At 47.8% G+C, this 22,518-nt stretch overlaps 1 protein-coding gene across 3 annotated transcripts in view; it reads right to left on the reverse strand.

Moving 5' to 3' along the window:
* RANBP10 (RAN binding protein 10) overlaps positions 1-22,518 on the reverse strand; it is a 61,364-nt gene that overhangs the window by 4,478 nt on the left and 34,368 nt on the right. For 2 of the 3 annotated variants that reach the window (XM_045045402.1, NM_001134988.1), the window contains 4 exons: positions 13,076-13,243; positions 5,163-5,185; positions 3,015-3,199; positions 481-593 (listed from right to left, as the gene is read on the reverse strand). In XM_045045402.1, coding sequence (XP_044901337.1) covers positions 481-593; positions 3,015-3,199; positions 5,163-5,185; positions 13,076-13,243 — 489 coding nt within the window. The remainder of the gene's footprint in view (positions 1-480; positions 594-3,014; positions 3,200-5,162; positions 5,186-13,075; positions 13,244-22,518) is intronic. The other variant, XM_045045403.1, reaches the window with a different exon arrangement.

Below are 22,518 nucleotides of genomic sequence, written 5' to 3' on the forward strand. Positions count from 1 at the left end.
ACACCAGAGGTGGGAGCAGAGAGAGGTGCCACCGCAGCAGCCACTGAGAACCAGCCTTCACCCTGTCTGACTACTTCAGTCCTTTTTCTGGCCAGGAACAAGCAGAACTACTAAAGCTGAGTAAATGGGAAAGGCAGGACATTGGTCTGGTAAGATGCAAACACACTCTTCCAAAAGACCATGAACAGGAGGCTGAGTAGAGGCCAGGATTTGGGGGAAGGAAACAAGCATGGAGGAGTGGGATCCAGCCATACCAGGCCCCAGCCTGTGCTGGGCCATCAGAGTGTGTAGTGAAGAGGCTTCACTGAGAAATTCATTCCCATGCTGCTGGGCTGGGGCTGTGGGCTAGTCTCCTGGTGGTAAGGACCAGAGCTGAATGGACTCCTGACAGGTTACCCAAGGCTGGCATGAGCCAGAGAGCAGAGTTAGGGATAGGTGAGGGAAGGAGGGAGGGAGAGAGGAAAGGAGAATCAACCTTACTTTGTCTGTTCTTTATGGATGCTTGTTCTTCCTGAATCGGGGTTTCAGTCATTCGGGCAAAAGCTGTGGCCGTGGCACAATACCCATGATGCACCAGGTAAGATGAGACCATGCTAGAAGAAAGGAAATGCTCAAGGTGACACTTTAGAACTGCATTTCTCACTGACCACCTGAAGGGACAAACTATCTCCCTGTCTGGGCTCCCTTACACACATCATGGAGGTCCAACCTCCACAGAATAAGAATAAAGAGGCTGAAACAAAATGAAAACTTCCCCCAGTGCTCATGCAGTCAGGCTGGAGAAGGGCTGGTCACCAGAGCTGTCCTGGTAGCTTGGAGGAGGGGATGCAGTTTCTCTGCAATATGCTGCCCACAAGTGGGCAAATATGATAACAAAAATACACACACAGGCACATACCATCTCCTTACAGAAACAGGTGCCTCCTGTGAACTGCAGCAAGCCCAGAGCTGGCTGATAGGCTCTCTGAGGGCTTCCTGGAATGGCAGCTGGCCAATCAGCCCGGGAGCTGCCCAGACAGAGACGATGTGTGCCATGTGCGTACCCTCTGTAGACACAGAAACTCCTCTGCAGGCTGCCCCGTGTGCCCAGCATAAGCACTGCAGCTCACCCAGTGAACTTAGCCCTCAGGAGTGCTGGCTCTAGCAGGTGATGGGAAGCTAACCCATGACCCAAATTATTCCACAATATGCCACAAGTCAGGGGCTCAGGAAGCCAAGATATAGGCATCGATGCAGCCAACAGGAACACAATTTTTGGGAAATGGCCTGGAGAAGCCCAACACCCAGTAGCCATTTAATCCCACCACAGCTGGCTGAGTGGTGGCACATGTGCGTATATGTGATTGCACACACGCAGAGCAGAAGGATGAGCCCTCACATCTGATGTGTACAGAAGTGAATACCTTGGCGTAAATGTGTCTGATGTCCTTATTGTAATTGCCAAACACAAATGTGAAAGGCACAGAAGTTCAGGTGTGTGTCCCCTCATGTTTTAAAGGGTGAATGAGATGATACATATAAAGTGCCCAGCACAAAGTAAGAAGTCAATGAAATAAACCTCCTAAATAATAATTATAATAACTATGTTGTTATTATTATTATTATTATTATAAACACAAGAGCAAACATTTTTGACAAAACATGGTTCAGATGAATGGTCCACATGCACATCAGATGCCACTAATATGATGGTCCAGTGACTCAATAATTCCACTTCTTGAAAGGACACCAAGAGAGTAATCTTAAATATGAAAAACTCTTTACCTACAAAAATGTTGCCTATACAAGCAAAAGAGAGGAAATAACTTGAACCACCAAGGAGCTCACCAAGCTCACCAAGGAGCTTGTGGTAAATTTGTCTCCAAGATAATACAGCCATTAACAATGTTCATAAAATGAAGTCATATGAAATCACAGGATACAGCTTATATGTAGGTCGTGGCAAACACTCCATATGAACACCCACCGGCACACATATACACACATATAAACAAACACACTGTAAGCTGAGACTATCATTCCCTCCCCCAAATAGCTGGAGCAGCTCCACCTCTCCCCTTGCCTGTCCCAGCAAGCCTGTGTCAGGGACTGGCATATACTGGCTAGTCCTCCAAGGAAGGGCTTCTCAATAGTTCTGAGGGCTGAAAACAAGACAGTGCTCCTCCTCCTGAGAAGGGTCTGGCCACATAGCCCCTGCCTCAGCCCTCCCCTATAACCTGCCTCAACATTAATCCTTTAAGAAGGGAAGACTGCACAAAGAGCCCAGTGTGCAACCCAGCCCCACCTGAGAGACTCTGCTACCTGGGTGCCTCTGTGGGACAATAACCAGGGCTAGCGGAAGCCCAGATCTTCCCTGATCGCCCTTGGGAGCCAAGCTAATAAGCTAACCCACCTCCTGGAAGAGAAGGTACTGGTTACTGCCTCACTCAGGCCTGCAGCTGGCAAGTAGAAGGGAGACCCAAACCTCGCCTCCCTTGGGATGCAGCAAGACTGGTTTCCAGGACAGTTTAGCAATTAATCATCCAAGAGCCAGATAGGCTGGCCTCAGGATGATTCTCTTCCCACCACCACTGCCAGGAATGTGTGGAACTTAGCTAGATGATGACCCTGAGAGGTGATCTCAGGCAACAGTCACAGCATGATGGATATTCCCTATGGTGGAAAAAAGTCCAAAAATGAAGAGACCACAGGGCATCCTAGTACATCCTCTGCAAAATAACGTGGGGAAGGAAAACAGCTCTGCTGGTGATACTATATGGCAGAGCCTTCCAATCCAGTTGAGGGGGCAAAGGTTTAGTTAGGAACAGATCTGGAGAACTGAGCAGAAGCTGTCCATTCACTAAGAGGGAAGCAAGAGAGCAGCAGGCAGAGTCACCCTGGGAGTGCTTTCCAGAAGGAACAGCTACCCACTAGAGTTCATAGGTGTAGTTTGAAGCAGTGCAGGGGCCTATAGGAGGAGAATGAGGCCCTTGGGATGGGCCAGGGCTGGGTAAGGGCGGGAGTGGGGCACTCACTTCTGCAGCACCGCCTGCCACTCTCCAAGCCGGGCACTGATGGGGAAGCAATGGACAGTGCCTTGGACCTTGGCACGCCACTCCCGCATGTAGTCCTCAATGTCAAACAGGAAGGGCTGCTGCCCAAAGTTGGCGTCCACAATCTCCCCAGGTGTCTGCAGGCCTACGGTGGGGTAGAGGTTGGCCTGAGGAGGAGAATGAAATGTCAGTTGGGCCCTGAGTGCAAAGGGGCAGCAGGACCTCGCCTTACCTCTGGTGCAGAGAGGGAAGGCGCTGGCTCCTGCAGGCCACTACTCCGGCTTTGAGAGAATTGCAGTAAGGCTGGAGGAGGCAGGGCTAAACCACATTCTGCCCACCTGCCTACCAGAGACGCTATTCCCCAAAGCTTCAGGAGAGAAAGCAAAAGAAAATCAAGCCAGGCTCAAAGTGGAGTCTCCTGCCCTGCATCAGAGGTTATGGTGTCCCCAAAGCCCAAGGTCCCCCTTCGGGGCTCATCCAGGACACATGGGAGGAAGGCCAGGCTCCACAACCCTGCAGGTGTACCCATGAAGATCTGCTACATGGGCGGATAATGGCTCCTTTCAGAATGATCTAAGACCAAGGATCCCTTTGCCACAAAAAAAACGAGTAGATGACAGGGCAGGAAGGGATGCGGGAGACAGGAAAGGAAGGCGGGGAGGAGGAGAGCATGGCAAAAGGGGGTAGGTGGTTTGGACCCCCAGATGCTGGCAAAGGGTAAAGAGAGGCCACTGCCCTTCCTGTCAAAGGCTAAGAGGAGGATCTTCTGGCCAGTGAGGTTTGGTCATGTCCCTCTGTGGGTGTGGGGCTCCCTGTTTTCCATTATATGCTGCCATGGCCAGTTTTTGCCAGATCACTCCCTCACTCAGTGCTTCCTGTGGCTCCCCATTGCTAGTCAAGTGTCTCGCCAGCCTCCTCCTCATTGTCACTGGGCCCCAGTCCTCTCTCCCACCTTCCATCCTCTGGCCATTTGTCTGTCATTCCTCAGTATCACGTGCTTTACTTTACTGAACACTGGGTTTACTGAATACTGGGTTTAGCCCACCACAACCTTGAATCCTAAGATCTCTAGCTTCCTTCCTTTCCCCTCCCAACCTCCATGCCATAGGCAAAGCCCACCCTCTCCAGCAAATCTTACCTATCAATGCCCTCAGTGACGCCCCCTACCTTGAAGCAGCCATACACTTTCTAGCACCTGATGACTGCCCACATTCATAGCTCTAAAACTAGACCATTCCCTAGCCAAAGTCAGAATTCTCCGTCTGTTCTCTTTGCCTGAGACCACAGCCCCTCTCTGGTGCTTCCAGGTAAGGAGAGAAGGATTCTGATCTACAGATAAGAGTTTCTAACAGGATCTTGAGAGCTGTAGTCTGGGCTTCAGAAGGCCTCGCAGATACAAGGGCATTGCTAGGGCATCACAGGGGTGCTCAGGATCCAAGGCTACCACTGGAGTCAGCAAACCTCTCCTCCTTCCAGAACCCAGCCAGGGTACACAGAGCCAGTCCAGACTCCCAGAAGTCTGGGTGGAGGCCTTGCATGTGACGAGGCCTGTGATGACTCATAATAATGAAGGACTAGGGTGCAAGAGATGGGGATGAGTCCTGAACTCAGCCAACAAGAAACCTCACCCTTTTCTAAGAAAAGAAAACCTGACAAAGCTCACCTCTCTGGTTTGGGTGAACCTTGTACAGTAGCAGGCCTAGTCCCCTAGGGTAGTGGCCTTCCTCAGGGATCTCTGATGAGTAGGCACTGGGACTGGGCTCCAAGACAGTTCAAGAACAATTCTCTATACACCCCAGTCCACTGGCTGTAAGCCACACAGAACTGGCCCAGACTAGCTAAACCATGGAGCCACCCTCATCTCCACCCATGCCATCCCCCAGCTGCCTTTGGAAATGCCACAAATCACTGTCACCTGCTAAAAGTCATGGAGGAAGACCAGGCCTTGCTGCTGGAGAGAGAGGAAGGCCAAGAGGTACCCCTACTGGTACTCTCAAGCTGAGAGCATAGCATACATCCCTGTTTGGGGAAAGAGCCAGACTCCACACCCTGTACTTGCAGGTTCCACCATACTCCAACCCAGTTAGCCCCAAAGAGCCCAGAGGGAGAAGACCCAATAATAGTACTTACCGGGAGGTCTGTGAAGGCTATACCTGCGAAGGGAAAGAACAGAAATCAGGCTACTTGTTCTCCTACCCCTCTGTGCAACCACAGAGGGTCCATCACGATGGCTGGGGAGGGGCTGGTCACCACATCTCCCTATGATGGAGGCCAAGCATGTGCTAGGGCCTGGTAGGTTTAGACCTTGGCCTTCCATTTGCTGGGTCTGACTGGAAGTAAAGTCAAATACTTGAATATTCACTTACAGTTCTTCCACCCTCTCAGGGAAAGCCCACTAGGAAGGACTAAACTCAAATGATCTACCCTAAGGCCTCTTCAAGTCTGATCCTTCTTTTGATCCAACATGTATTTATGGAGACTTACTGTGTATGCCAAGCCCTTTTCCATCCATCATTTCATCTGATCTGCATAACAGCTCTGGGGAGCAGGCTTTCTTATCCCCATTTTACAAATGAGGAAAGTAAGCCTCAGAGGTTGAAAGATTTCCCAACAGTCATAAAGCTAGCTGAAGTGTTTGGCCTGGACTCATTCCTAGTCTAACACTCCAACATCCTAAGTTGACAGAGACAGCTGACAGAGACAGCTCTAGGTGGAGACAGGGAGGGTGGCAGCTGCCGATCTCCATCCCACACCCATCCAGAGTCTCCAGAGGTTTCAAGTTGACAAATGACCTGTGTACCCTCTGAAACTTTCTGCAAAGAGAAGGGGCTGTTCCCAGGTACCTCAGCCTTGAGTTGGAAGTGAGAATGGAGGGAAGTGGGATCTCAAATAAACGAGCAGGGCAGGAACCTCAGAATATCCACCAGAACACTCATGTTCTTTAGAGTGAGAAATGACTCACGGCCAAAGGAGACTCTTCCAAGGACTCACAGCCCTCCCATTTTTAGAAAATTTCTTATGTCTTCTAGAAGCTCCTGAGCTTTTGGACTGAGAAGTTTCTAAACCACTCCTTAGAGGTCCCAGTCTGCTCCCCTAACTCCTACCCAGAAGAGAAACCGAAACCCAGCAAGACAGAAGAAGAGGTGAGGGTTTGATAATAGGTCTCCTAGTAAACCTGGCGTCAGAATCCTGACAGCCAACCAGTGTATACCACACGCTTCCACTGAGCTGGGCCCTGGGCTCACTGCCCTACAAGGAACCATTTAATCCTCAGAACAACCTTGGAAGGTGTATACCATCTCTAACACTAGTTTACAGATTAAAAAAACAAGGTGCAGAGAAACTGTTTACATTCTTTGCCATGTTATTATGCTCCTTAGGGAGGGAAGCTCATAAATTCCATGATCTACCTGCCTGAGGCCACTTCTCAGGCCCACATGCAGAGTGGCAGTCACAGAGCTGGCAGAATGGAATCTGTAAGCCCCTCTGCACCCATGAGAAGACCTCATGTCCACCCTCTGGGTCTGCACAGGAGCTGCCTTTGTGGATCTCAGTGTGGTCAGGCTGCTGCTGCTGCTACACTCCAGTTCAGGGAGAAGGCCTACAGACCCCGGAAGGAGGTCGAGGCTCCATCAGTTATTTGCAGTGTGACCCTGATCATTTACCCCATCTTTCTGAGCCCATCTGAAAAAAGGAGGGAACATTAATCCTAACACTTAAAGAAAGAAAGGAGAAACTGAGATACTTGGTGAAAGCTGCTTCAAAAACTATGAGGTCTTGGTACAAGCTGGCTGCAATTGTGCCACAGGGTAAGGCAATTGCCACATTTCTGGGCAGGGGATGACCTACCCTTGCTTGCCCAGATCTACCTCACAATGGCACTCAGGAAGGACAAGGCCTTGAGGTGCTTCCAGGAAAATGAGGAAAGAGGCCACTCCACCCCCTATTGCACCGGACAAGGGCAACCCTGCTCCCCCAGCCTTGCAGATCTCTGGGAGCCTCTGCAAGGCCAATGTAGTGGCAAGATCTGGGGAAAAGGTCAGGCAAAGATCCAGGATGCAAACAGAACATTCAAACTTGTTGATAAGAAGTGCTCTGAACCAAAGAGTCATAGGTCAGGGGTCAGTGAGGCTGAGGGTACAAAGCCTATAAGCACACAGAACTGTATAAAAATGCAAGTTCATGGACCACTTGTAGGTGAGACATCAGTTTCCTGTCTCCATTCATTTGCTCATTCATCCTTCTATCAAGTATCTGCTGAGACCTCCCAGGAGCCATGCCCTGAAAGTGCTACTGGCTCCATGCAACTAATAATTACACAGGCAACTGACCAGTGACACAAAGGGCAAGTGCTATGACAGAGGAACGATGGAGCAAAGCAAAGGAGTGGGGAGGCCAGAGGAAGGAAACATAATTCTGCTTCTCTAAAGGGGAAAGGGTTAGGGTTCTGAGGTTAAGAGCAGTGACTGATTCCAGGTGAGGCTCTGAAGCACAATATTGATAAGCTGGCTTGTGGAAAAGAAACAAGGTCATTAAAAGATTCACCAAGTTGGGAAAACTGAATGGTAACACATAGAAGAATGAAACTGGGCCACTCTCTTACACCATAGACAAAAATAAGTGCAAAAATGGATGAAAGACCCAAATGTGAGACAGGAAACCATCAAAATCCTAGAGGAGAACACAGGGAGCAACCTCTTTGACCTCGGTTTGAGCAACTTCTTTTTAGATATATCACCGAAGGCAAGGGAAACCAAAGCAAACATGAACTATTGGGACTTGATCAAGATAAAACGCTTCTGGGCATCTGACTGACTCAGTTGGTTGAGCATATGACTCTTGATTTCAGCTCAGGTCATGATCCTGGGGTCTTGGGACTGAGCCCCAAGTAGGGCTTCATGCTGAACATGGAGCCTGCTTAAGATTCCCTCCGCCCCGCCCCACCCCGCTCACACATGTATGTGCACACACTTTCTCTTTCTCTCTGGAGAAAAAAAAAAAAAAAAGATAAAAAGCTTCTGCACAGCAAAGGTAACAGTCAACAAAACTAAAAAGCAACCTACAGAATGGTAGAAGATACCTGCAAACGATATATCCAATAAAGATTTAGTATCCAAAATGTGTAAAAAACTTATCAAACTCAAAACCCAGAAAACAACCCAGGGGTGCCTGGGTGGCTCAATCAGTTAAGCATCTGGCTTCAGCTCAAGTCACAGTCTCACAGTTTGTGAGATCAAGCCCCGCATCAGACTCTGCACTGACAGCACACAGCCTGCTTTGGATCCTCTGTCTCCCTCTCTCTGCCTCTCTCTCTCAAAAATAAACAAACATTAAAAAAAAAATTAACTCATGGGAATGTAAGCTGGTGTAGCCACTCTGGAAAACAGTATGGAGGTTCCTCAAAAAACTAAAAATAGAACTAGCCTACGACCCAGCAATTGTACTACTAGTATTTATCCAAAGGATACAGGTGTGCTGTTTCGAAGGGACACATGCACCCCCATGTTTATAACAGCACTATCAACAACAGCCAAAGTATGGAAAGAGCCCAAATGCCCAACAATGGATGAAGGGATAAAGAAAATGTGGTACATATATACAATGGAGTATTACTCGGCAATCAAAAAGAATGAAATCTTGCTATTTGCACTACATGGATAGAACTGGAGGGTATTATGCTAAGTGAAATTAGTCAGAGAAAGACAAATATCATATGACTTCACTCTTATGAGGACTTTAAGAGACAAAACAGACGAACATAAGGGAAAGGAAACAAAAATAATATAAAAACAGGGAGGGGGACAAAACAGAAGAGACTCTTAAATATAGAGAACAAACAGAGGGTTACTGGAGGGATTGTGGCAGGGGGGATGGGCTAAATGGGGAAGGGGCATTAAGGAATCTACTCCTGAAATCACTGTTGCACTATAGGCTAACTAATTTGTATGTAAATTAAAAACAAATAAAATTAATTAAAAAAAATTAACTCGGTTAAGAAATGGGCAGAAGACATGAATAGACACTTTTCCAAAGAACACATCCAGATGGCTAACAGACACATGAAAAGACGCTCAATATCACTTATCATCAGGGAAATACAAATCAAAACCATGATGAGACACCACCTCACACCTGTCAGAACGGCTAAAATTAACAACACAAGAAACAACAGTTATTGGTGACTTTTTAAAATTATTTTTATATTATTTTTTTAATGTTTATTTTTGAGAGAGAGAGAGCAGGAGAGGGGCAGAGAGAGAGGGACACAGAGAATCCAAAGCAGGCTCCAGGTTCTGAGCTGTCAGCACAGAGTCCAACGTGGGGCTTGAACTCATGAGCTGCGAGACCATTACCTGAGCTGAAGTTGGATGCTTAACTGACTGAGCCACCCAGGCGCCCTCATTTTTATTATTATGATCTTTGAGAGAGAGAGAGAGAGTATAAGAGAGCAGGGGAGAGGGACAGAGAGAGAATCCCAAACAAGCTCTGTACTGTCAGTATGGAGCCCGATGCAGGGCTTGAACTCACAAACCACAAGCTCATGACCTGAGCCAAAGTTGGACACTCAACTGACTGAGCCATTCAGTCACCCCACAATACAAGAAACAACAAGTGTTGGCAAAGATATGGAGAAAGGAGAACCCTCTTGCACTGCTGATGGGAATGCAAACTGGTGCAGCCACTCTGGAGAACAGTATGAAGGTTCCTCAGAAAACGAACAATAGAACTATCCTACAACCGAGCAACTGCACTATTAAGTATTTACCCAAATGATACAAAAATACAGAGTCAAAGGGGTACATGCACCCCTATGTTTATAGCAGCATTATCAACAATAGCCAAACTATGGAGAGAGCCCAAATGTCCATCAACTGATGATTGCATAAAGATGTGTTATATATATAGTAGAATATTACTCAACCATCAAAAAAAAAGAAAGAAATCTTACCATTTGCAACAACATGGATGCAGCTAGAATGTACTCTGCTAAGTGAAATAAATCAGTCAGAGAAAGGCAAATGCCATATGATTTCACTCATATGTGGAATTTAAGAAACAAAACAGATGAACACATGGAAATCAGGGGGAAGAAGAGAGAGGGAAACAAACCAAAAGAGACTCTTAACAATAGAGAACAAACTGAGGGTTGATAGAGGGAGCTGGGTAGGGGATAGGCTAGATGGGTGATGGGTATTAGGAGGGCACTTGTAATGAGCACTGGGTGTTGTATGTGAGTAATAAATCACACTGAGTTCTACTCCTGAAACCAATATTGCATTGTACGTTAACTAAAATTTAAATAAGTAAATAATTAAATAAATAAGGATTCACCAAGTAGTCTATTACTCCAAGTTCACTGCCTTTCTATTAGATTTTGTGATCTAGAAAATGCAGGGGACAGGCCAGATACATTTTTTTTTAATATTTATTTATTTATTTATTTATTTATTTATTTATTTATTTAACGCTTTTTATTTTATTTTTTTGGGGACAGAGAGAGACAGAGCATGAATGGGGGAGGGGAAGAGAGAGAGGGAGACACAGAATCGGAAACAGGCTCCAGGCTCCGAGCCATCAGCCCAGAGCCTGACGCGGGGCTCGAACTCACGGACCGCGAGATCGTGACCTGGCTGAAGTCGGACGCTTAACCGACTGCGCCACCCAGGCGCCCCAATCTTTATTTATTTTTGAGAGACAGACAGACAGACAGACAGACAGCAAGCATGGGAGGGACACAAAGAGAGGGAGACACAGAATCTGAAGCAGGCTCCAGGCTCTGAGCTGTTGGCACAGAGCCCGACGTGGGGCTCGAATTCACGGACCATAAGATCATGACCAGAGCCAAAGTCAGACACCCAACCCACTAAGCCATGGAGGCGCCCCAGGCCAGATACATTTTTTTAATAAGTTCTCTAATATCCTCATGGACAAGACAGAAAACACAAGTTTCAAACTAACACAATAAAGTGATTCTTAATATATCCTGAAGGGCTCAAATCTCAGCCTGTCCTCCTCCATTATTTTTTATCAAGACCTTAATGAAAACATACATAAACATATTTATCAAATTTTAGGTTAACACAATGCTGACAAGGCTATCAAATATTTGGGAAAGAACAAGGAAGATCATAGAAGATCCTGACAGGCCAGAAAAATAGGCAACAGACTCCTACATGAAGTTTAAATATAAGCAGAGTGAGGTCTTGAAGGAGGTCTATACAACACATGAAATAGGGAGAAAAGTTTAAAAAGAATGAGAGGGTTTGGGCTGACATTAAGGTGGCTGTGTTCCTTACAGAACTAGGGACCCAACTGACAAAGAGCTCAGAGGCTTGGCATGCATGTAGGGCCCAGATGAAGGAGCTGAAGGTGCAGAGAGGACAGCAGGGTATGTCCCAAACTTTTCATCCCATGGCAGGTGCCATGCTCCAAGCAAAGTGCGGACAACCTGGAGGGATGTGATGAGGGCAGGTATCCAGAGCAGAGGGGAAGGACCGAGACTGGGACAGGTACAGGGGGGGTGTGGGTAAAGAATAAGAACCCACAACAGAGGTCCCTGGGACAGCAGAAAGAGAGCCAGGAAATAGCTGTAGTAAGAGAGCAGAGTGGGGATCAAGAAGACATCTTGAGACATTGCCCCTAAATGCTTGCTCACCATCTGGATGCCAGCTGGATGCAATTACAGCTAGGTGGCTATGGATTTCAGAGGAGGGTTTCTCTGGATATGCACCTGGGTCCCCTCTACAGTGTCTGTGCTATGCTCTTGGCTGCCCACTCTGGCATCTATCTGTCCTGTTGAGGAATGCTGACTCCTGGACACCCAGCCTCCAGCAAACCCAACTTCCACTCAGGTTCCCTAATTCAGCCCAGTTTCATCTCATGGAGAACCCACACGGAAGTTGTCTCTGTGGGGACTGACAGCCATCTTTTTACTGCCCCTCAGGCCAGGGATGCAGGCCTCCTAGAATTTAGGCTTCTAAGTAAAATGTCCAATTCTCTTTTTAGACAAGGCCTGTGGCCAGCTTGGCTGGTACGGTTCTGCCAGATCAGGCCTCTACAAACCCAAGCAGGCAAGCCCAGCAGTTAGGCACTACCTCAGGAACACTGTGGCCAAAGGCTCCTCTCACTACTCAAGGGCCATATACCAGTCAGCCTCAGTAGGACAAGGCATCACAATAGCCAATGTCCCTCTATCTCCCAGGCTTTTATCCTAAATCTCTTCACATGTACAGGGTTGCTCTTCCAAGAGATCCTCCAGGGCCCCCTCTCCCTCCACTGACTGCTACTCCTCCTGGGTCCTGATCCTGTTCGAAAGCACCACTATCCAGCCACTTTCTCATCCTCCTTTCTTGCTAGTGCACTGCATCTGTCACTAAAACCTGCTGGGTCACCCTGGCCTTTATCAAGTTTGCTCCCCATGCCCTGCACACATCACAACCTCTTCCCCAGGCCCTCCCTCCAGTCAGTCCATCTTTTGCAGTTATACCAAAGGACCTTTTAAAATATAACTCTGTCCAGGTTGCTATCTGTTAACCAGTGAAAAGGCCAGAAGAGACCTGGCTCCACCTGATTCCAGCCTGTTTGTTTACCTCCTGTACTAGAGCAGACCTCCTATTGCTCGCTCCATAGCAACCAGCATCTTGCATGTCGGAAGGGCCAGGGAAAGTCAGGGCCCAGGCCACGCACAGGCAAACCCCGACCACTGTCAGGTATGTACTCGGGCCCCTCACACTTCTTATGAATGCCAAAACCTGTTCCAACAAGTGTCACACAGGCCAGGAGCATGACCATGACATTGCTACTTTCTCAGCACTGACCTTGGGCTTGATAAATGCTGCTAAATGGATGGATTAACAAAGGAAGCACCACTGCTACCTTCCCTTCACACCTGGCAGGGCTCCAATGCCTGGAAATGGCTGCAGTTCCCCAGAGCTCAGGAGAGCATCAGTGGCATTGCTTTGGCTTTAAAGCCTCCCCTTAGGCCTCTCACCAACCAAAGTGGCTCTACAGGGCAGACCCTCTAAGGTCTCCTGTGCACCCACCAAGGCTGTGGCCATTCTTGGTGTAGAAGCAGGTGCTGTTGATGAGGTTGACACAGCAGCCAATCACGTCTCCTGTGGTGAATGTGGGACCGTAGGGCTGGCCAGTCCCAGAGGAGCAGAACGAATGCCCATCATCGCCGTGGTAACCATAGGAATGTTTATCCCAACCTGTTGGGGAAGAGAATAGCAACAACTGAGTGGAGGTGCCTGAGACAGCCACAGAAGCCTGCCTGGGTCTGAGCCCTTCTCCCCAGCCTGCCAACACCTCAGTCAGTACTCTTGGACTCTCAGAGCTGGCTGTGGACAGGTTCTGGCTACACCAAAGGAGCAGTGACTCCAGCAGGTCACCACCCCTGAGTAGCTGAAGCAGTCAAGGGGGCCAACCTGTGGTTAACAAGAGCCAAAACCATGACTAACCTGGAAAAGACTTACCAGAAGGCCATGCACGCGGCAAGGAAGCGGTCAGAGAAAGTCTCATGATGGAGAGGGGGCTTCAACTGACCTTTCAGCGTTTTTTTTTTGCTTTTAATGTTTTTAGTTTTATTTTTTAAAGTAGACTTCACACCCAGGGAAGACCCCAATGCAGGGTTTGAACTCACAATCCTGAGATCAAGATCTGAGCTAAGACAGGATGCTTGAGTGGCTCAGTCAGTTAAGCGACCATCTCTTGACTTTGGCTGAGGTCATGATCTCATGGTTCGTGAGCTGGAGGCCCGCATTGGCCTCTGTGCTGACAGTGCAGAACCTGCTTGGGATTCTCTGTCTCCCCCTGTCTCTCTGCTCCTCCCCTGCCCGCTCTCTAGCTCTCTCTCAAATATAAGTAAATAAACATTTTTTAAAAATTAAAAAAAAAAAAAAAAAAAAGATCTGAGCTGAGATCAGGATTCAGACACTTAACCAACTGAGGCACCCAGGGGCCCATGATTTATAACACTTTAGATGGGTGGTTTTTACGGCATAAAATCTTATCTCAATAAAGCTATTAAGCACACACACACATATGTATTTGACTTTGTATATATTCACCTGGTGTCCTGAAACCTTGTAAAACTCACCAATTAGTTCTAGTAGCTTTTATAAAGATTCTTTGGGATTTCTAAACATACTGTCTGAGAAATAAAAACAATTGTATTTTTGCTTTCTACTCTGCATGTCTTTTATTTCTTTTTCCTGCCTGAATAGAAATAGAGCAAAAGTGACACCTCTGAAGTGCACCACACTTTGGTACAGGGAAAAGAGTGAAAAAGGTCATTCCAGGAAGAAGTACAGTAAAGTCATGAGCACAGGTGGGACCAGAGGGTGTGAGCTACAGAGGGACCTGCCTGCCTGCCTGCTTGGCTAAGGAATAGGAGTAGAGCTCACAGAGCCATGGCAAGCCAGGACCCACACAGGGTAGGCAAGCCTGACTGGCTGACAAGCTCCCTAAAGTAGCCGCTCCAAATAGCTTTCCTAGCCTCTGCTGCCTTCTTGGGGTCTGAGCAGCATGCCCATGTCAACATACTTAAGCACATCCTTCCCCTCCCCCCACCCCCAAGTGGCATGGGTAGATGTTCTCCTCTGGTAGGGAAGCTCTCTCCAGAGGGGCAGAGTGCTTAAGTATCTGAGTACCTCACAAAGAAAGGCAGGTTTCAAACATTCTCAGTGTGTTTAAGTATGTGTGTGGTGAGGAAAGGCGGGTAGGGAGAGGGTAGGGAGGTATGAGCAGGCTGTAAGCAAAGGTATGTGGGTGAAAACAGATGGATGACAGGGCGAGTGGTTGGCATGGGAGATACAGGACAAGGCTGGAGAGGTAGAACTGACCAGACCCTGGAACCTAAACTCTGCCCTGCATTTGGACTGGTGAGCTCAAGGGCAAGGTGTCCTTCATAATCACGGTATCCATCCCAAGCCTTGTATACCCTGAGCTTTCATGTCTTTTCAGCCAGGAACCCTGGTTCCTGGTTAAATGAAGCTTCCCCAGAACCATAGTGGGCAACAGGCCAAAGCTGAATGGCTCTCACTAGCGGGTACAGGACCTAGAGACCTGCTGCTCCCCTCCTAATAGCTTTCCACCAATCAGAAGGAAACTATTGTGAGAACTGCCCAGAGCTGGCTTTAGAAAGCCCAAGGCCTGGAGCCAGGCTCTGTTCTCACCTTTCCCATTCTCCAGAGACACTGGGACTACCTGGCTCAGGGGATAAGGTGCTGCTCTGGGCACCAACCCAACTTCTAAGCTCCTTAACCCCAAGAGTGGGTGGGGCCTTTCTACTGCTGGTGAGTACACAGATCATTTGGACTCAGGGAAGCAGCTCTCCTCGGGCACAGGGATGCCCACTGCTGCCCTGAGAGGTAGGATGATGAAGCTACCATAGGCAATGCCTCTCCTCAGGCTTCAACACAGGAGGCTCTATGGCTCCTGGCAGCAGCAGCTGCAGTAGCAGCCGCTCCTCTGGGCCACAGAAGGCTACAAATGAAGGGGTGCCAGCTGAACAGCAGTGAGGACCAAAGTGACAATCATCCCTCTAGGTCTGGCTCAGATTGTACTTGGTGACCCTGGGCATGCCCACCAGCTTCCCCTGCCTCAGGATCCACATCCACGTGCCACACCAATCACAGTAGGCCTCCCCTGGCTCCCCTCCTAGATCCTCCAGACGGAGCACAAGGGCTTCCCACATGCAACACAGTCACTGACCACAACATGACAACCTGTTAAGAGAGCAGCACAGCAAAAACCCTGTGTGTGTGGCACAACAGTTACTGCCACTTCCACCTCATCAAGAGACTGGGGGCCTTGGTCACCAGCCCGCAAAGCTGAAAAATGGTTGAAATGGGATTTGACCAAATCTTCAGATTCCAAAACCCACATCTTTCCTGTCATGTGTCTTGTCTCATTTGAGGTGGTAACCACTCAGGCAGTAAAACTGTCCCCAAGCCCCTATCCCATCACCGGAAGACAGTGGTCAGATGCACTGGTTTTAAGGAGCTGTGGACCTGGGATTTCTGACTTGCAGTGAATCAGGCCAGAAATGGGGCAAGGCCCAGACCCCAGCCCTAGAGGAAGACAAAGGTACTGGTGCCTCCTGTCTGAAGGCTACAGCTGGCAGTCTCTGCTCTCCAGGGAGCCCCCACCTTCCCACCTCACCAGGCAGCCACAGCCAGCTGACCAGAACACACACTTCCACCCAGTGCCCACTGAAAAAAGGCTTCCTAAGCACAAAGCCCCGCTTCTCACATATAAAGAACATACATATGATCCAGCCAAAGATAGCAGCACTTGACTTTAGGCCACAGGCCTGAATTCTCAGCATGGAACCCCCCAGGATGGGCTGCTCTGCTATAGAGCCCTACAGCTACTAGAGACCAAACTTTGCTCCAGGGGCCTGGGATGCCAGGGGCAGAGGTGTGGCTCTGCTCAATGCTGCTTGAGCAGAAAAGGTTTCCCTAAAGACAAGCCCACCACTCACCACCTCCTGAGGCCATGTGGCTGTGGGAGAACACTGCCCAGGAAAGCCACTGCCCATTCTAGCCCTCCCCAAAGAATCCTTAGGGAGAGCTGCTTGCTGTCCTATGCGCCCTCTCAGAACCATGCCCACAGCTGCTCATGCCCACTGGGTCCTCCCTTTGTGCCAGTGCATCATGATCCAACCCCGACGCTTGCTCCTTTAAGTTTTCCATAACATTGTTTGGTTCCCCCCTCCCCCTAGCCCTGGCACACTGCTCACATCCCTGATCAATCCTGAATCCTACTGAACCTTTCCAGTCACCAGTAGTTACTTGTCCTGGGACTGTCCCTGTCTATCTTCCTTGGCCAAGACAGGAGTTCCCTGACGCAGGGTCTACATGATCTCATCACAAGTTCCTCCAGTGCCCAGGATGTCAGGAGTCTGAGAGGTGGTACACATGCATATACACATGTCTGTGTGTTTGTGTGTAGTGACCAGTCCTAGCCCATTTCTCTCTCACACAAGGATGACCGACCCTGCATGACAGATTTTGTATACAGATTTTACTGGCTAGAAGGTACAAGACTTGAACTAGAAAATTTTCCTTGTTTTAGCTTTCTCAGATTGAAGCGGTAGTTACTCTAACAATTTTAATAAAAATGTAGCCATGTGATCCATCAAAAATAGTGAAATTGCCCAAAAGAACCAGTTCCTACTTAAGTCAATGACTCAAGGATATCTGGAAGCTATTTTTGTTGCCATGTATAGGAGCTCAATAACTGTCACCAAAACAACAGAGGTTTACATTTCCAAAGACCTAATACAGAAACTTAAGTATTTTGAATACTTTTCTTCAAAAATAAACTATGTAATTATTTTGACAAAAACTACCATAGAGCTATAAATATGGATTTTAAATTAAAAAAAAAAAAAAAAACCTGAAGAGCTTCATAAAAAAAAAAAAACAAAGTATTTACTTAGAATTGATTTAAGATTCACCATCATCTTGGTTTGTATGGAAAATAGGTTAAGTTTTCCTGTTTTTGTTTTCAATTCCCAAATCACTTACCATTTATATAGATTTACCCAGAGGAAGAAAATGCATAGTCCCTGTCATACACTGAGTAAGGCTTCCCAAAGATGTCCAAGTCCTAATCCCAGAACCTGTGAATATGCTATCTTAATGGTACAAAAGATTTTGCAGAAGTGATTAAGGCTCTTGAAATGGGAGAGTGGATTGTCCTGGATTATCTGGATGGAGAAGCAATGCAATCACAAGGGTCTTTGTAAGAGGGAGGCAAGAGGGTCTAGTCAGAAAAGGTGATGTGAAGGCAGAAAGAGACTGGAAGATGCTACACTGTTGGCTTTGAAGATGGAGAGATGGGGACACAAGTGAAGAAATGTAGGTGGACACTAGAAGCCAGAAAAGGCAAGGAAGCAGATTCTCCCCACAGATTCTCTAAAAAGAATGCCAGCCTGCTGACATCTTGGTTTTAGGACTTCTGTCCTTCAGAACTGTAAAATGATTATTTTATTTATTTATTTAAAGATTTTGTTTTTAAGTAATCTCTACACCCAACGTGGGGCTTGAACTCACAACTCCAAGATCAAGAGTCCAATGTTCTACCATCTGAACCAGCCAGATGCCCCTAAAACAATTACTTTAAGTCACTATTATTATTACAGCAGCAATAGAAAACCAATATGGTCCCTTATAGCTATAGAAGAACCTACTGAGCATCTGAAACGATCAATGTGAAACAATCAACACCTCAAGCTCCTTGTCTCTTGCTCCTCAAAGTGCCATGAAGTTAAAAGCTTTTCCAAGAAAATCACAGGCCTATGATGTATCTTCATTCGGAGCTATCATTTTTATAACCGATATTTTTTCCAAACACAATACAGAAAGTATGTACAGAAAGTGTTTATGTATGCATATGAAAGGCAGCCTGGGGTGAAAAACGGAATGTTATACACCTCATTCAGTAATAACAGCTGTGGCAGCAATTTGGTTTAGGGCCACTGTGCTACCTTCTCATTCTCTGGAAAGGAAGAGCAACCAACCCACTTGCCACCAATTAGTTAACAAAGGCCTGCCTATTCCATGGAGCTGACAAACGGGGTGGTGGGAGGTGGAAAAGCAGCAGAGAACACAAAATATATAAGTAAACCAATAAGCAAACAAGAAAACACCTGGTAGATAAAACATGCTCTGAAGGAAACAAAGCAAGGTGATGGGCTAGAAAAGGGAGTGGGGATAGGGACTAACTGGGATGGAGTAGTCAAGTTAGTCTTTGCTGAGGCGTGATCCCTAAGCAAAGGCATGCTTGATGAGAAAATCAGAAACAAGAACTTCAGGGCACCTGGGTGGCTCAGTCGGTTAAGCATCTGACTTCAGCTCAGGTCACGACCTCAAGGTTCGTGAGTTCAAGCCCTGCATCGGGCTCTGTGCTGACAGCTCAGAGCCTGCTTGGGGTTCTCAATCTCCCTCTCTCTGCCTTTCCCCTGCATGTGTGCGCATGCACTTCCTCACTCTCTCTCTCTTTCAAAATAAATAAACAAACATTTAAAACAAAAAAGAAGGGGCGCCTGGGTGGCGCAGTCGGTTAAGCGTCCGACTTCAGCCAGGTCACGATCTCGTGGTCTGTGAGTTCGAGCCCCGCGTCAGGCTCTGGGCTGATGGCTCAGAGCCTAGAGCCTGTTTCTGATTCTGTGTCTCCCTCTCTCTCTGCCCCTCCCCCGTTCATGCTCTGTCTCTGTCCCAAAAATAAAAAAAAAAAGTTGAAAAAAATTAAAAAAAAATAAAACAAAAAAAGAAAAAAGAGCTTGGGGGGTAAAGTGAATGAGCTCAGCATTGTCTGAAAAACGGGAAAAGGCGGCCAGTTGGGCTGGAGTGGAGAGAGATTTAAGACTGGTGGCAGAGCTGACAGGACTCCCTGGATGTGTGTGCTGCTGGTCTGAAAGCGAACAAGGATGCCTCCCAGGTTTCTGTCCTGGACAAAAGGGTGAATGGTAGTACCACCTACTAACAGAAGGAGCAGGCCTTTTGGACATGTTAAGTTTGAGTAGGTGGGTGGCTATACAAGGCCAGTGAAATGACTGTGGCTTATCCCAGACACTCAAAATTGTGATGGGGAACACTCATGAAACAAACCGTAGCATAAACAAAAAATTTTAAATGAAGTCAATGGAGGATTTTCCTACTGTGTTGTCTTGATACAATGGCTTCCTGTTTTTCCTTTTGGTGAAAAATTCAGACCAAAGACTAGAAAGGGCAGAGCAAACACAGAGCAAGGCACTAGATGCTCAAAATAGAAGAAGAGATGTTAAAGGGCACGAAGTTACTCTAAACGGATTAAGTTACCCCGCTCTCAATGAAACTTCTCCCCAGGCCTTGAGAAGCTGTACAGCAGAAAGGAGCAGGTCCTTCTCCTGCCATTCTTGAGGAATCAGGCAGACAGGAGACAAACCAATAAGGCCAAGGTCAAATTGCCATTGCACATTCTGTAGACAGTCTGTGGTTGTCAGTCTCAATCTAGGGTACTGCAGAGGGCGGTCTGGCCTCTATTAGAAAGAGACACTATCACCCTTGGTGGTAGGGCAGCAGTATGGCCTGAAAGCCTTCTGCAGTCTGGTCCTGGATACAGCCCTGTCCCTCCAAGATGGCAGTTCCTCGGCAGTCACTCACTTCCTTGGACCTAGGTCCCCTTCTCTACCAAGTGAGGTGGGAGCAATTAGCGTGGTCAAAGAGCCCTAAGATCTACTTAGAAGAAACACTGAGTCTCTAACCAATCAGCAGGTACAATAATCCCCATCTGAAGGTTGAGAAAACTGAGTCACTGCGAGGCTACGTGAAGGCTTGTGGTCTGGTAGATAACATTCTCAGAAGCTCAATTCTCCTTTCCTCTGAGGGACATTCAGGTGTGTACCAAGCAGGTACCCACAAGGGTGAAGCTACCACCTCCTCCTTCTTGAGGTGGCCCACAATTCAATCTCAGGAAAAAGGAAGATGCTCTGTAAGTGGAACAGTGCGAGTTCCTCAAAGACTGGGCTCCATTAGAAAACACTTCACGTAACCCCTACAAGGTTTCTGAACTCCAGATTTGGCTGACCTGTCCAACACTACTCCTTACTGGTATCTGGATGAGTTCCATCCTGGGCACAAAGCCTCCTGTCACCCCTCCCCCAAGGCTGCAAGAACAAGCAGTAGGGTAGGTGAACAAGGAGTGCTAGGATTTGCCAGCCAGCCCCCTTTCTTTAGGGGATAGTACTCACCTTCTCTTAAGAAGTACCCCCCCCCACCCCCACACCAATTCTGTCTCCAGGGTGGACTACTAATCCTAGTAATTCCTCCTCCCTGACCCAAACTGGATCAATAAGAGATCTTCCTGATTTTTCTACAAGGATGCTGGGAGGAGAGTGGGTCTCAAAGCTCTGTGCTGCCATTGTTCCAATCTTATGTTGAATGCCAGTTTGACAGACTAAAACTAGTAAGCACAAAGCAGGTGAAAGAGACAGAGAAAGAAAGTCCAAGACAGCATTTGAATTCCCTGAGACCTCACTCCTCTGTTTGCCCTGCCTGAATTCTGGCTGACCAGCTGGTTAGAGATGGGTTTCTCTCCTTTTTGTTTTTTTTCTATTTTTTAAATCATTTTATTTATTTAAGAGAGTGGGAGAGAGGGAGGCAGGAAGAGAGGGAGAGGGAGGAAGAGCAAGCTGGGGAGAAGGAGAGGGAGAATCTTAAGCAGGCTCCAGGCTCAGCACAGAGCCTGATGCAGGGCTCGATCCCATGACCCTGGCATCATGACGTGAGCCGAAATCAAGAATCAGACACTCAACCAAGTGAGCCACCCAGGCGCCCTGGGTTTCTCTCCCTTGAAGCAACCAAAGTTCTCTGGCTATCAGGGCCACATCTAAGCATCTTTTTGTTCAACTTGCATAACACCTGGCCCAGAGTACATGCTCAAGAAATGTTTGTTGAAATAAAAAGGGAAATGTAGTCAAGGGCTGGCAAGAAGCCTGAAGTACAAGACTGTCAATGATCAGACCATATTGTGACACACTGCCTGTGGGCAATCCTAGGCTTGAGTGTAAGGAGTTTTGTTGTCATTTTTCTTTGTAAGAAAAGCAAAGCAATTAGAGCTGTCTGCCTGCATCATGCCCCCACTTACACAGACTAATGACGAAGCTACTTCTGGGTCCTGGCAAGAGGACTACAGATAGGCTGGAGAGCTGGCTCTACACCTGGGTAAGTCATTTAACTTCTTTCAGTTTTCTCATCTATGAAACAAGGAAGCAGATGTAAATACCTCTGCCAGCTCTGGAAGAGTCCATGGTTCTAAGTCCCCTTTCCCATTAAGAGTGTCCAGCAGCTATGGTCACTCCCACACCTCTGGGTAAGCCTCCCCTCCAGCCCCACCACCCTCTGCTTCAGAAGAGAACCCCAAACAGAACTTCTGGACCCAAAGTCAGCAGCTTTCTAAGTTGGCAGCAGGAGCAATCACCAAAGCAATCACCCTCTTTGGATGGGCTTGGTGTGAAGCTGGGGTGATAGGCCCGGGAATGAGAGTTGTCACATTTATCACAGGGCTGGGACCAGCTGTCTGAGAGGACAATGAGAGGTGAGGGCCAGAAGAAAACAAGGGGGCACAGCTGCCTGGACCACCACACCCTCCTGTAGGAAGTCAGGTCCAGGTGTCTCTGAGTCAGAGGATAGCTGAGACCATACAATGGGGAAAACACTCTGACAGAAGAGCCACCCAACTAATCATTCTTCCCTCTCCAAAGAGAACGAGCCTTGACACTCCCAGAGAGAACGAATGGGTAGTCAGCCTATGGGTGCCCACACAGAAAAGCCTACCCCTTGCCATGTCAGACACCTATTAGATGCCAGTGATGCAAGGGGAAGCCAAGCCACATTTGGGCCAGAGAGCCCTAGGTGCCCACTTCCGATGTTCTGGCACCACCCACTTCCCCTTCCATGATCACTCAGAGGGGAAGTCTCTATCACAGAAGTGTGGG

The sequence above is a fragment of the Felis catus genome, chromosome E2, assembly GCF_018350175.1.
Source record: "Felis catus isolate Fca126 chromosome E2, F.catus_Fca126_mat1.0, whole genome shotgun sequence".
In the NCBI taxonomy this organism is placed as follows: Eukaryota; Metazoa; Chordata; class Mammalia; order Carnivora; family Felidae; genus Felis; species Felis catus.